At 50.1% G+C, this 14,870-nt stretch overlaps 1 protein-coding gene across 1 annotated transcript in view; it reads left to right on the forward strand.

Moving 5' to 3' along the window:
* Cacng7 (calcium voltage-gated channel auxiliary subunit gamma 7) overlaps positions 1-14,870 on the forward strand; it is a 34,876-nt gene that overhangs the window by 4,877 nt on the left and 15,129 nt on the right. The window contains exons 3-4 of the mRNA XM_005084150.3: positions 607-693; positions 1,026-1,166. Coding sequence (XP_005084207.1) covers positions 607-693; positions 1,026-1,166 — 228 coding nt within the window. The remainder of the gene's footprint in view (positions 1-606; positions 694-1,025; positions 1,167-14,870) is intronic.

A 14,870-nucleotide genomic window follows, 5' to 3' on the forward strand; every position in this document is an offset into this window, starting at 1 on the left:
CATTTTTCAGTACTTGGGATGGAACCCAAAACCTCACGGATGCTCGGCAAGCGTTGTGCCGCCGAGCCACACCCCTAGCTTTCGATTTACATCCTGTTATGAGACAGAGCTTTATTAAATTGCCCAGGCTGGATTTAATCTCATTATGCAGCCCAGCTGGCCTTGAAGGTACAATCCTCCTGCCTCAGACTCCCCAGGAGGTATGAGTACAGTCCTGTACCCCCAAGCTCATCTGGCAAAGCCCATTTTCTTTTTCTTTTCTTTTTCCTTTTTTTGGTTTTTCGAGACAGGATTTCTCTGTATTGTTTTGGAGGCTGTCCTGGAACTCGCTCTGTAGACCAGGCTGGCCTCGAACTCACAGAGATCCTCCTGCCTCTGCCTCCCGAGTGCGGGGGGATTAAAGGCGTGCGCGCTACCAACGTTCCGCTGCTCAGCCCATTTCCTCCAGCCCCACGAACAGTGTGGATTGTAAATGCTGGGTGAAATTTCCCATCTTCCATGCCCAGCCTTGTTCTGAGCACCCCCCGGAAAGCTTTGCTTGAGGGTCCTCCCAGTCTCTCCTGCACCCACCCATCCACACTTTCTTATCTCCCCCCCCCCCCGCAGGTCGGGAGAAGGGTCGCTGTGTGGCTTCCGAGTACTTCCTTGAGCCAGAGATCAACTTGGTGACGGAGAACACGGAGAATATTCTGAGTGAGGGGGGAGCAGGGGAGGGCCCAGGCGCAAGAGGGTTTGGGGAGGAAGGGCAGGGATTAGGTAGGGAAGGGGTGGGCTCGCCCAAGGGGCAGAGGGTTGAAGAGGAAAGAGAAGTAGGAGAGAAGCAGTCAAATAGAAACGTCTTGGGTGGGACGGGGAGGTGGGGTCGAAGGAAGGGTGTGGTTTGGTTGAGAGCGTGGGGTCGTCAGAGGATACAGGTAATGAAGCGGCGGGGTAGGTGGGAAACAGGAGAAGCCAAAGGGAAGGACCTGGCAGGCGTCTCTCTGGGGACTTGGCCCTCACCCCTGCTTCTTGTCCTCCTCCCTCAGAGACCGTGCGCACGGCCACGCCCTTCCCTATGGTCAGTCTCTTCCTCGTGTTCACCGCCTTCGTCATCAGCAACATCGGCCACATCCGACCTCAGAGGACCATTCTGGCCTTCGTTTCCGGCATCTTCTTCATTTTGTCGGGTGAGTCCGAGGAACTGTGGGCTGGGGAGGGGTGAGGAGGGTGAGAGACGGTTTCTCCTTCCAGGAGCTGGAGAGGGACCCTGTTCCACTGAGTGGTTTATGTGATGTGTGGCCTAGGAGGCACGTAGGGTCTCCGTGTGAAGTAGAGATAGCAGAGCCCATGAACCGTGTTGCTTACTTGGCTAACCCATAGGTACATGCTTAATTAGGTGCCAGGCTCTATTTTTATAGAATCCCATGAGGTGAGGGCTATTAATAACCCCATTGTACAGATATGGAAGGAACCGCTCAGAGGGATGGAGTCGTTTGCCCAGGGCCAGAAGAGTGAGGGGCAGAGCTGAGAATCAAACTCACATCGTTCGCCTCCAGAAGTTGTATTTTTAACCAGCACTGCTATTTTAGCAATTAACAGTTTACAGAGCTCTCTATTTTGGGTGCAGCATTTTATTATTTTATCCCCCCATACACACACACACACACAAACAAGCAGATAGACAAGAGTTCATAGAGAGCCAGCCGCTCGGCCCGCCAATTCCAGTCAGCTGACGATCTGTTACTGGGTTTACATTTTCCTTTATCTGTACCCCCGCCTCTGTTTCCCTTCCTTCTCATGCCATCCCCTTCCGTTTTCTTCTCTTGACCCTCCTTTCCCCTTCCTTTTCCATTCTTGGGAAGAGAGTATCACAGCTCAGGCCGCCTTCAACTTCATTATGTAGCTGAGGGCGACCTTGAACTTCTGAGTCTCCACCTCCACCTTCCTCCAGCGCCGGAAGTACAGGCACGTGCCGTCATACCCAGTTTATATGGTGCTAGGGATCAAACCCAGCCTCTCACGCGCCTAGGCAAGCTCCGCGACATCTGAGCTATTTCCACACCCTTTATCTAGGCATTTACCACCTATCTCAGTGTTTTTTTTAAAAAAACATTTCAAGGTGTATTTCTGGTGTCCCTCACCACAACGGTTCACAGTGCATGCCATTAGCTAGAGTGCGGGCTTCATCTGCGCCTCCCTCTGTCTGCTGAGGTGCAAGGCTCTTTATCTTTAGCATGTGTGATCTCACACTCCATCCTCTAAGAACCCTGCGGGGGAGTTGTCAGCAGTCACCTGATGACTTGTGAGGGTTCTAAGATCCGCTCGCACAAGTCAGCAGTGCAAACCGCTTCCAGATGACGCCGATGTCCAGAGATCCAAGCGCCGTTCTTTGGGGAGTCTTACCTTTCCAGCTCTGCCCAATCCAGCTCAATCCAGATCAGTTTATTGGATTACTTCATCCCATCAGTCCAGTCCAACTAACCCCAATTCATTGTGACTCATTTCTCTAATTCAATCCAAATTAATTCATCATTTAATTGAACTCAAACCAGGTCCTTCCAGTTGACCGATCTCTCTCTCCCTCCCTCCCTCTCTCTCTCTCTCTCTCTCTCTCTCTGTGCGCGAGCGCGTGTGCACATGTGAGGTAATTGCGTCTGTGCACCTGTGCACAGGCCAGAGCAGGATGCTGGATGTCCTTTCATCACTCTGCGCTTTATTGCCTTGATAAAGGGTGTGCTACTGCCTGGAAAGCTCACCATTTCAGTTAGACAGGCTCCAGCAAGGTCAGAGGCTGGACACGGGTAGGGTTACAGACATGGGTAGCCATGTCCTGCTTTGTACGTGAGTGCTGGAGATTGGAACTTAGGTAAGCATGCTCAAACATCAAGCGTTCTTCTCCACTGAGTCATCTCCCTAGCTCCTTGAACTGATACTGTGTGTGTGTGTGTGTATGTGTGTGTGTGTGTGTGCATGTGTGTTTGATATGCTATTTAAGCAACCTATGTTGTGTTTCCCCTCACTCTGCTCCCCATAGCCTACATGTGGGTACCATCTTTACAGTTCACTGTGTGGCAGAAGGATGTCCCTGCTCCTACCCCAGCTCTCTTGAAGCTAAACCTTCCCCAAGCCTCCACCCTAACCTGAGGAGACCTCTCCAGGGAGAGCAGGGTGCAGCCTCCATGCAGACTCAAATCACAGCATTCGAGCCAGGCACCGAGCTAAAATAAGACACGTTGGATATCACGATCCCAGAGTGTCAGAGCAGAAAGGGCTCATCGTTTCTGTGATGGAAAAATAGTAGCCTAGAGAGGGAAAGTGGGGCAAGCGTGGATCCCGTGGGGACTTGTATTCAGCCTACCCAGTGTGTCACATATACAGTCCCACTGTCTGCAGATCACAGGGATGGAACCAGTCAATTCAGCCAGTCAATGGCAGAGCTGGGCTCTGCACCAAGAGCATTCTGATTTTAAAATCTACCCTCCCAGCACTGAACCAGTAACTGCTTGCCCAAGGTCAAACTGTAGATTAGTGATGCCTTTGGGGCTGGAAGTTAGACCTGTGTGTGTGTGTGTGTGTGTGTGTGTGTGTGTGTGTGTGTGTGTGTGTGATGTTCTAGTTTGATTTCTCTTGCTGTGATAAAACTCCTAGTAAAGTAACTTAGAGGTGGAGAGGGTTTATTTGCTTAGAATTCCAGCCTAGAGTCCATCATTTCAGGAAAAGGAAGGCAGAGGCAGGTATAGCCCGTGCACAGCCGAGAGCAGAGGAAAATGAATGCACCCATGCTGCTTGCTCTCATGCAGCTCAGGGCCCCTCCCAAGAAACAGTACTGCCTACATTTAGAATGGGCCTCCCCGCCTCAAGGAATATTCAAGACAGCTCTTCCCAACCCCCAGGTGTTTCCTTAGAAATTCATTAATGCCCCCCCCCAGTGCTAGAGAGAGGGCTCGGCAGTTAAGAGCCCTTGACTCTTCTTCCCGAAGATCTGAGTTTGGCTCTCAACATTCACAATGGGTGGCTCTGTAGGATCTAACACCCTCTTCAGGCCTGCACGGGTACCTGCTTTCACAGGCACACACCCTCATACAGGTACTCATCAACAGATCTGATTTTTTACAAAATATCCAAAAATAAAGACTCTCTTCCCAGGCGAAATAACTAGCACATACATAGGGAGGGACTTAGACAAGCTTTTCCTATGTAGGCCTGACTGGCCTAAAACTCATGATGGTCTGCCTTGGTGGTGCTGGTATTATCTGTGTATGCCACTGTGTCTGGGCTAAATTTCTTTCTTAAATCCATTTAACAGATTTTGGTCTATTTACCCTCTACCAGGGTATTTGCTTATATGCTTTCGAGCCAGTGGGTTGTAGTAGCTGAGCCATGTTGCTGAGTTTTTTTTCCCAGTCTGGTCCTGTAGCTGATTTGCCCCCAAATAAGCACACAGGAACATATATTAATTATAAAATTGTTGGCCCATGGTTAGGCCTTCTTACTGGCTAGGTCTCTCTTATTAACCCATAACCACTAATCTATGTATTTCTACATGGCCTTATCTTACCCAAGAACGCCTGGCAACTCATATCTTCCTGGTCTCTAGATGGCATCTCCTCCTGGAGGCTCCCCCCCCGCCCCGCCCCCATTCTCTCCTAGCCCCGCCTATCTTCCTGTCTCTACTGGCCAATCAGTGTTTTGTTCATCAACCAATAAGAGAAACATAGATACAGAAGGACATTTGTGCCGCATGTGGATTCAGATTCCTTACCGCCTGGATGAGCTCACTCTGAGAGCAGTTCCCAGGAAGGAAATATTACTTTGGCTCACGATTTCACAGATTTCGTTTTGTGGGCTATCTGGCTCCATTGCTGTGGACCTCCGGTCAGGCAGAATGTCATGGAAGTAAAAGTATGTTGTTTGGGCTGGGGACATGGCTCAGTAAAGAGGACCTGCATTTGGATCCGTGGCACCATGTCAAAAACAAAAACAAAGAAACAAAAAACAGTATGTATGGCAGTGCATACCTGTAACCCTGTCGCTGGGGAGGTGGAGACACGCGGTCCTTCAGGCTTATTGACTTAGTTGAATAACGGGTTCAGTGAGAGACTATGCCTCAAGGAATAAGGTGGAGAGTGACTGGGGAATCACACCAGAGCTAACCCACCCCACCCTGTTCTCTCTCTCTCCCCCCTCTCTCTCCTTCTCCCTCTCCCCCTCTCTCTGTCTCTCTCTGTGTTCTTTTAAATTTTTATTTTATTTTGTGTGTCTGTGTGTGTGTGTGTGTGTGTGTGTGCACGAGTGCAGATACCTGTGACGAACAGAAGAGGGCGCCAGACTCCCTGGAACTGGAGTTGCAGGTGCTTGCCAGCTGCCTGGCATGGGACTGAACCTGGGTCCTCTGTGAGAGCAGTACACACTCATAGCTGAGTTATCTCTCCATCCCCTGTGTGCACATCTGACCATACACACACACACACACACACACACACACACAGACACACACGCACGCACGCACGCACGCACGCACCCCACCTTCCCCATCTTCTTGGACAAAGTTGGTGGACCAGGCCAGAACAAAATCTATATCCAAGAACATACCCACATGCTATCTACTTCTTTCAGCTATGCCTTATTTCTTCAGGTTTCCAGAACCTTCCAAAATCACACTAGCAGCTGGGGAACAAACTTTCCACATAGGAGCCTACAGGGGTACACCTTATATCAGAATCATAACACGTCATGTATTATTTCTCTTGGTTTTGTTTTTCTACCTGAAAGTTAAAAATGTTAAAGCCCACCCTTAACTTGTAAACTGTACAAAAGCAGGCAGAAGCCAGCTGGGGATGGCGCACACCTTCAATCCCAGCTCTTGGTGAGCAGATGATCTCTGTGAGTTGGAGGCCAAGCCAGCCTGATTTACAGAGTGAATTCTAAGACAGCCAGGGCTGCACAAACAAGCAAACCAACAGACAGGAGAATTGCAGTTGGGCAAACACTGACCTCAGCTGTGGGCATAACGATTTTGTACGGTACCAGTAAGTGTTCAGCCGTACGCGGTAAAGCAGAGGAATGCGTAAAGGCCGTAGCCGTAGCTCATCGGTAGAGTGTCTAGCACACTCAAAGCCGTGGGTGCAGTCTTCAGCCTCACATGAACAAAGTGTGGTGGTGCGTTCTTTTAATGCCAGCCCTTGGGAGGTGGAGGCAGGAGGATCACAAATGTAAGGCCATGTACAAAATGAGTTCAAGGCAAGCTTGGGCTACATGAATCCCTGTCTCAAACAGGCAGAAACAGAACAAAGCAGAAATGGACGGATGGTTAAACAAGCGAGCGTGTGCTGGGAGCATCAGCACTGGCTTTGTGGGGTGTGTGTGTCTGGGCAGCTCTGCTTTACATGGATTTTATTATTTCATTCCCTTGACTGTTCGTATCTCCATCTAAAACTTTTATCGTTACCATCACCGTCATCGCTACTGTCTCTGAGCACGCGCACGCTCGCCTGTGTGTCTGTGTGCGTGTGCGACGTCTCTGCGGTTGTGGGTGCAGAGGCACTCGTGTGGAGGTCAGAGGGAAACCTTGGGAAGTCGGTTGTCCCCTTCCACCGTTAGGTGGCTTTCGGAATCCAAGTCCAGCTTGCACGACAGGTGCCCTTATCCATGGGGCCACCTCGCCAGCCCCAACGCCTTCATAGACCCTTGTGAGAGCAGAAGCCACAGGAGGTGAAGCTGTTCAGCAATGAGACCAGGGTTCCAGACCAGGCACCTTCACCACACAGACCAGGGTTCCAGACCAGGCACCTTCACCACACAGACCAGGGTTCCAGACCAGGCACCTTCACCACACAGACCAGGGTTCCAGACCCCAGTACTGTACCACCCCACTAAGATCCCAGCTTCTGAAACCCTACCAGGCACATGCCTGTAAGCTCAGCACTCAGGAGGATGAGGCAGGGAGACTGGGAGTTTGAGACCAGCCTGGGCTAATTGGCAAGACCCTTGCTTTAAAGGAACAGTAACAACACTTGGCATGGTGGTGTACAACTTTAACCTCAGCATTCAGGAGGCAAAGACAGACAGATCTCTATGAGTGTGAGGCCTGCCTCATCTACACAGAGAGGTCCAGCCAGCCAGGGCTACACAGTGAGACGCTGGTCTCACGCCTACCATCCTCACTGGGTGTGGTGGTACACACACGTTATCCCGGTACTCAGGAGGTGGCGGAGGCGGGAGGATCAGATGTCCAGAGTCATCCTAGGCTACATAGTGAGTTCAAAACCAGCCCGGGCTGCAAGAGACCTTTATCTCAACACCAAACCAAACAGAAGCTCCATGGCTCATATCAGTACCTTAGATCCCAGGCTAGAATGATCTGGTCTAACTCCTTGTCCCCAACAAAGACACGAAGGCTCGGAGACAGGAGACACTTCCAAGCTTATCACTGATGCATCGGCACGCAAACCTGGAGAAAGCAGTATTGGAGGTTGGACCAGGAGAAATGAAGGGATGTAGCTGATTGTCAAATACCCCTCGAGGACCTGTTTGGGGAAAGAGCTGGAGGGCAATTTTTTTCCTTTTTCATTGCTGAGACAAAAGGCCTAACGAAAGTGTCTGGGTGCAGTCCACCCTGGCAAGGGGAGCATGAGGCCACTGGTCACACTGTGTCACGGACGCTGGCCTGAGATGGTAAGCCTCCCCTGTTGAGGGGAGTCTTCCCATCCCATTTAGCCCCACTGAGAAACTCCCTTACACGTACACGCAGTTTTGTCGCCTAGATGGCTGTAGATTCCGTCAAGTTGACATTCAGTTTCATCCATCACAAGGCTGAAAATGGGCAGTCTGCGCAGTGTGGCCCGGGCAATGGCAGAGAGATCTGTGCTGGACTGGAGATGTCACAGACTCTGAGAGAGGGATATTGACAGGAGAATCAATAGACCCCATGACTGACTGGCTGTTTGGAGAGGGGATCTGGGAGAGAGCCAGGGTGGCATAGATTTTCTTTCTTTCTTTCTGAGACAGGGTTTCTCTGTGTAGCCCTGGCTGTTGCGGAACTCCCTCTGCAGACCAGGCTTCACTCAGAGATCTGTCAGCCTGTGCCTCCTCAGTGCTGGGATTAAAGGCGAGCGCCACCACAGCCCAGTTTGCATAGATTTTCTTCTTCTTGTAGGTCACAACAGACATACATACACCCTATCCTCACTCTAGTCCCCAGGCTCAGTCTGTGCATTTAAAACAAACACAAACAATTATGCAGCCTACAACGGCATTGAATCTGAGGCCCGGCTGACAATGACTCTCACGTTCTGATCTTCCCGTCTCTCTCCATCCCCCAGCACTGGGACTGCAGCCTTTGGCATCACAGCTGCTGTATGCACTGCTGAGGGCTGACTCTGGGGTCATGCACACCAGGCAAACACTACCAACCTAGCAAGCCCCCATCCCTACCCCCACCCCCACCCTGTCTGCTTTAGCTGTCTGCTTTAGCGTTTATTCATCAGCTGTCCAATGTAGCTGGTCGCACGTGGCTGAATCTTAGGCGAATGCCCAGACACAGGCGCAGGGCAGCCCTCATCTCCATGTCACTCAAGCTTGTCACACATCTCCCCCATCCTTCCCGAGCATTTCCAAAGTGTCAAAAGACGCTCGGGTGCCTCACTCCAGCCTACAAGGTCTTTTGGAGTCTAGTTCAGGTCCGTGACCTCATCTCTGACCCACTAACACTCTCCCCTTCGCCTCTGGCTACAGGCTGTCCCAGCCTCGTTCGGTTCCTGAGGTTGCAGATTGTGGCCTCACTGCGGGACGTCCGCACTTCATTATTCTTCCCTGCAGGGGTCTCTTTCCCTGACCCTCAGGGCTTCCTCAAAATTGCAGTTTCTGGCCTGCAGTCCCAGCAATTAGGAGGTTGGGAGAATTGCAGTCTGAGACCAGCCTCGGCTACACAATAACCTTAAGGCTAGCCTGGGATACATGGTGAAGCCCTGTCCAAAAACAAAACGAAACAAAACAAAAACAACGACAACAACACAAAACAAATGAGGTCTGTGAGCTGCCTCAGTGGGTGACCGCGCTTGCCACAAGACTGAATTCCATTCTCAGGAGTCACCTGGTAGAAGGGAAGAGCCGATCCAACCACAAGCTGTCCTCCGACCTCAAATGCACACTGCCTGAATAAATGAAAACAAACCGAGCAACAAATGAGCAAAGGGATTGCTACACTGGCAACAATTTCTAGTGCCCTACCTCCGTGTGTGTGTGTGTGTGTGTGTGTGTCTGTCTGTCTGTCTGTCTCTCTCTCTCTCTCTCTCTCTGTCTGTGTGTCTGTCTGTCTGTCACACTCGTGGGAGTGTGGGTACACCCATGCAGAAGCCAGAACAAGTTGTGGAGTGGCATACATTGTTGCTTCCTGTGTTTTTATCTTTTAAAAAAAATGCTTTATGACAGGGTTTTTTTTTTTGACAGGGTTTCTCTATGTAACTTTGGCTGTCGTGGAACTCGCTCTGTAGACCAGGCTAGCCGAAAGCTCACAGATCAGCTTACCTCTGTCTCCTGAGTGATGGGATTAAAGTTGTGAACCACCACGCCCATCCAGTACTGGGCTATTATTTTGACACAGGGTCTCTGAGTGACGTAGAGATTTGTCTTTTGGGTATCACTGGATGGCCAATGGGCTCTCTGGACGGACGTGCCTACCTTACATCCTGGTGCTGGAGTTACAGGGTTGACTTTTTATGTACATCCTGGGGATTCAAACTTGGGGCTTCATGTTTGCAGGACAGGTTTTCTTATCCACTGAGCCATATCTCCAACCTCCCTGTGTTTTTTCTTTTCTTTTTCTTTCTTTCTTTTTTTTTTTTTGGTTTTTACGAGACAGGGATTCTCTGCCCTGTGTTTTTTCTTAAGGCAAGGTCTCCAGGCCAGCCTTAACTCACTATGTAACCAAAGATGATATTGGCTGGGCGGTGGTGGCGCACGCCTTTAATCCCAGCACTCGGGAGGCAGAGGCAGGCGGATCTCTGTGAGTTCGAGGCCAGGCTGGACCGACAGCCTCCAAAGCAATACAGAGAAACCCTGTCTCGTAAAACCAAAAAAAAAAAAAAAAAAAAAAAAGGATGATATTGAATTCCTGATCCTTGTGTCTCAACATAATTAGTGCTGGAATTGCAGGCTGGGATCACTGTGTCTGCTGTATATGGGGCTAGGAATCAAACCAAGGGCTTTGTCCACGGTCTGGCAGTCTCCTAACTGAGCCACACCCCCAGTCACATACATGTTTATCATTAGTCTCATTATTATTATTATTACCACTAGTCTCATTATTATTATTATCATTAGTCTCATTATTATTATTATTACTTCTTTTTGTTTTTTTGAGATGGGTTTTCCTGGGTAGCTCTGGATGTCCTAGCTTTGTAGGCCAGCTTGGCCTTGAACACACAGAGATACACCTGACTCTGCTTCCTGAGTGCTGGGATTAAAGGTGTGAGCCAGCACTGCCTGGCTTATTTTATTGTTTTTCTATCTGTCTCTTTCAGAATACAAACTCTAAAGGGCATGCAGCTTTTCTTTTCTCCTCCCCTTTCCCTCACCCATGTGTGTGTGTGTGTGTGTGTGTGTGTGTGCGGCGCGTGCGCACGCGCTCGCGTGCTGAGATGCTGAATGTTCATGTGTGTTCACATGAGGTTGGGAATAATTCTTGACCACTTTTCTGTCATTTCCATGGAAGCAGGGCCTCTCAGTCAGACTCAGAGCTCACCGATATGGCTAGTGTCACTGGACAGCTTGTTTTGGGGGTCTTCTGTTTCCACTTCCGGGGTTGGAATTATAGGCAGCCCACCACATGCAAGAGTCATTTTCTTGGCTTCTGGGTGTCTAAACTCCAGCTCTCACGTTTGCATGCAAGCAGCTTAACTATAGAGCCCTCCCCTTAGCCTACCAAGGAACATTTCAAATGTCTTCTCACTCATGTCAGAAGAGCCCATCAGAGTTTCTGGTAGGGAGGACGTGCCGAAGTTTTTGGAGAGTGGGCCAGTGTAGGAATGACAGATCTGGTTATCCGAGAAAAGACAGCAGGGATGGCTTCCGGAGGAAGCCCATCTAAGTGGGTGCGCAGAGGGAGATGGTCACAGAAACATAGGTGTCTTGTAATGAACTACACCGCTCGGCACTTGCGGGGGTCGTGGAAACCACCTGACCCGATGCTGCTGCAACTGCAGTTGTCCATGGTCCTGAAGCTCTGATCTAAAATCGGGGTGGTTGTGCTCAGCTTGGGATTCGACGTCTGCTGTGAGCTGAGGTTTGTGGACAGATGAACTTGAGGGGACAAGAAGAGAAAATGAGAGAGATGCGCTGCAGGTTTAGAAAGAAAGAAAGACAGACAGACAGACACACACACACAGAGACAGAGAGACAGAGGCAGAGAAAGGGGCAGGGAGCTATTTTCAGAGACACTGCCAAATGGCTAGGAAGGAAAGATCTGGTCACCCACGGTTGTCTTTTCAGTCACTGGGAAGGCTCAGGCAAGTAAAAGGACTGCCTGGCTACAAAGTAAACTTAAAGGAGCCTTTATCAATTTAGCAAGGCTGTGACTCAAAACTAACTAAAATGTAAGAGAGGATTCAGAGGGCGGGGAAGGGTGGAGAGACAGCACTGTGGTGAAGAGAACATGTCGCTCTCCCAGAGGACCTGAGTTTGATTCTATCCGCCCTTGTCGGATGGCTCCCAATGGCCTGTAGCTCCAACTCCAGGGCGTCCAATGGCCTCCTGTGGCTGGCAACCACACGCACATGTGCACATATATTTGCAGAGACACATGCACATGAACAATAAAGTACGTATTTTGAAAAGTATTTTTTTATTTTTTATTATATGTGCATTGGCGTTTTTTTCCTGCCTGTGTGAGAGGGTGCTGGATCCCCTGGAACTGGAATTATAGACAGGTATGAGCTGCCATGTGGTGCTGGGAATTGAACCTGGGTCCGTTGGAAAAGCAGCCAGTGTCCTTAACCTCTGAGCCATCTCTCCAGCCCATGGAGGACACACACACACACACACACTGAGGACCTGAGGCATAGCTAAATGATAGAGCCCCTGCCTAGAATCCCACAGTGAGGATCTGGGGGCGTGGCTCAGTGCTCAAGTCCCTGCCTAGCATTCCAGAGCCCTTAGGTTGAATCTCCATCACTGCAGGGTAGCAGGGAGACTAGACCAGTTAATGAAATTCTCCAGAAGTTCCATACTACTTGTCTTAGGTTTCTATTGCTCCCACAAAACACCATGACCAAGAGCAAGTTGGGGAGGGAAGGGTTTATTGGCTTTATACACTTCCACATCGCTGTTCATCCCTGAAGGAAGTCAGGACAGGAACTCAGACAGGACAGGAACCTGGAGACAGGAGCTGATGTAGAGGCCATGGAGGGTTACTACTTATGGGCTTGCTTCCCCTGGCTTGCTCAGCCTGCTTCCTTATAGAACCCAGGGCCACCAGCCTAGGGACAGCACCACCATCATAGGGCTGGGCCCTCCCCCATTGCTCAATAATTGAGGAGATGCCTTACAGCTGGACCTCACAGAGGCGTTTCCTCAACTGACGCTCGCCCGTCTCTGAGGACTCCCTCTTGTGTTAAGCTGACAAATGAAGCCGGCCAATGTACAGCTGTCTTACATGTTCTGGATACTGTGTTAGAGCCTAGGAATCCAACAGAAAAGATCCATTCCCAGCACTACAGAACGTACATATAGCTTCCTATGCGCAATAAAAAAGCAACGGAGAACACGGTTTCGGTAGTGATGAGTGCTACAGTGGAAACAGCTTAGGGGCCAGCAGGATGATGTGAAGATGCTTGCTGCCAGCCTGACAACCTGGGGACCCATAGGGTGGAAGGAGAGAACCAACTCCTGTGTGTTCTTCCCTGACCCTCATGCGCCGCGGGGGGGATTCTAGGCAGGGCCTCGAGCACTGAGCCACACCCTCATGCCTCCACGCCCTGCTCACAAAATTAATTAACTAGCTAATCCACAAATACGGCGGGGGGGGGGGGGGGGAGTGGGAGACAGGGGATAATTTTATCCACCTATTTAAGCCATCCAGCTTTTAGATGTTTCTCCAGTCTCTACTGTCCCGCATTGGTTCAGTGCCAACAGAGGCCAGAAGAGGGCATCAGATCACTTGACGATGGAGTTGCAGGTGGCTGTGAGCTGTCTGGCATGGGTACTGGGAACTGAACTTGAGGCCTCCGGAAGAGCAGCCAGTGCCCTCCACCGCTGAGCCATCTCTCCAGCTCCCTCTTTCCTTCCCACACACCATGCACCTTCTGGGGATCGAACCCAGGATCTCCCAGGTGCCAAACACATGTACTACCACTGAGCTACATCCCATTATATTTATTGATGTGGTGGGGGCCTTGTGTGAAGTCTCTCTGTAGCTCAGGCAAGGCTTACACTTGGCAGCCTCCTGCCTCTGTCTCCTGAGTAGCTATAATTACCAACTGCATTTTTTTTGGTTTTTTGTTTTTCGAGACAGGGTTTCTCTGTGGCTTTGGAGGCTGTCCTGGAACTCGCTTGGTAGTCCAGGCTGGTCTCGAACTCACAGAGATCTGCCTGCCTCTGCCTCCCGAGTGCTGGGATTAAAGGCGTGCGCCACCAACGCCCGGCTACCAACTGCATTTTTAAAACACGTTTTTATTATATATTTAAATTAGAAACAAGCTCGCTTCCCATGTCAGTCCCAGCTCCCTCTCCCTCCCCTCCACACCCACTCCCCCTCCACCAGCCCCTCAGCCCCCCACCCAATCCCCACTCTATTCCCCACAGAAGGGAAGGCCCTCCATGGGGGATCTCTAGAGTCTGTCATTTCGTTCTGGGGAGGGCCCAGGCCCTCCCCAAAGTGTCCAGATTGAGAGAGCATCCCTCATTGTGGGATGAGTCCCCAAAGTCCATTTGTGTGCCTAGGGATTAATACTGCATTTTTTTTTTTTACCATTTGAACATAAATTATAGAGCCAGGTATGGTAGTACTCATCTGTAATCTTGGCACTCAAGGGGTTGAGGTAGAGGTGGCTCACACATTTAATACTAACACTTGGGAGGCAGAGGCAGGTGGATCTCTGTGAGTTCAAGGCCAGCCTGATCTACAGAGCAAGTTCTAGGACAGCCAGGGCTACATACAGGAACCTTGTCCCCTCCACTCCCCCCAAAAGAGAGACCAAGACAAGGAAGAGGCAAATCCAAGGCTACCTTGGGTATAGACTGAGGCCCTGTCTCAAACAGGCAGGAGCTGGTGGTTGCAGATAGATAGATAGATAGATAGATAGATAGATAGATAGATAGATAGATAGATGGATAGATGGATATGGATGGATGGATGGATGGATGGATGGTGTGTCATTTTCCTGTTTTTAAGTTAGGGAACTGGAGAAATGGCTCAGTGGGTACAGTGTTTGACACCCAAGCACATGGAGCTGACTTTAATCCCCAGTCTCCACACATAAGCCTTGTTTGGAGCACACATCTGCCTTCTGGGCTCTGGGGAAGTGGATACAGAGGGTTTCTGGCTAGCTAACTGGTCCAGTCTAAGTAGTGACCTCTAAGTTCAGTGAAAGACCCTGTCTCAAAAAACTAAGGCGGAGAGAGATTGAGGAAGGTGTTTAGTGATGGTACTCACGTGCACACACACTCGCACCCATGTGCACACACACTCACACACACATGTGTCCGCACACACAGAAACATGAACATGTACATATACGTCTCTCTCCCCCTCTCCCTCTCTCTCTCTCTCTCACACACACACAGTTTTAAGGATGTTGTCACAGCACATTCTTTTGCATGAATACAGTGCCACTACATAACACACTTACATTTTGAGAGTATGTGTATGATATAATTTAATGTTTGTTTTTTTTCAA

Source organism: Mesocricetus auratus, unplaced genomic scaffold, assembly GCF_017639785.1.
Source record: "Mesocricetus auratus isolate SY011 unplaced genomic scaffold, BCM_Maur_2.0 Super-Scaffold_100037, whole genome shotgun sequence".
Lineage (NCBI taxonomy): Eukaryota > Metazoa > Chordata > Mammalia > Rodentia > Cricetidae > Mesocricetus > Mesocricetus auratus.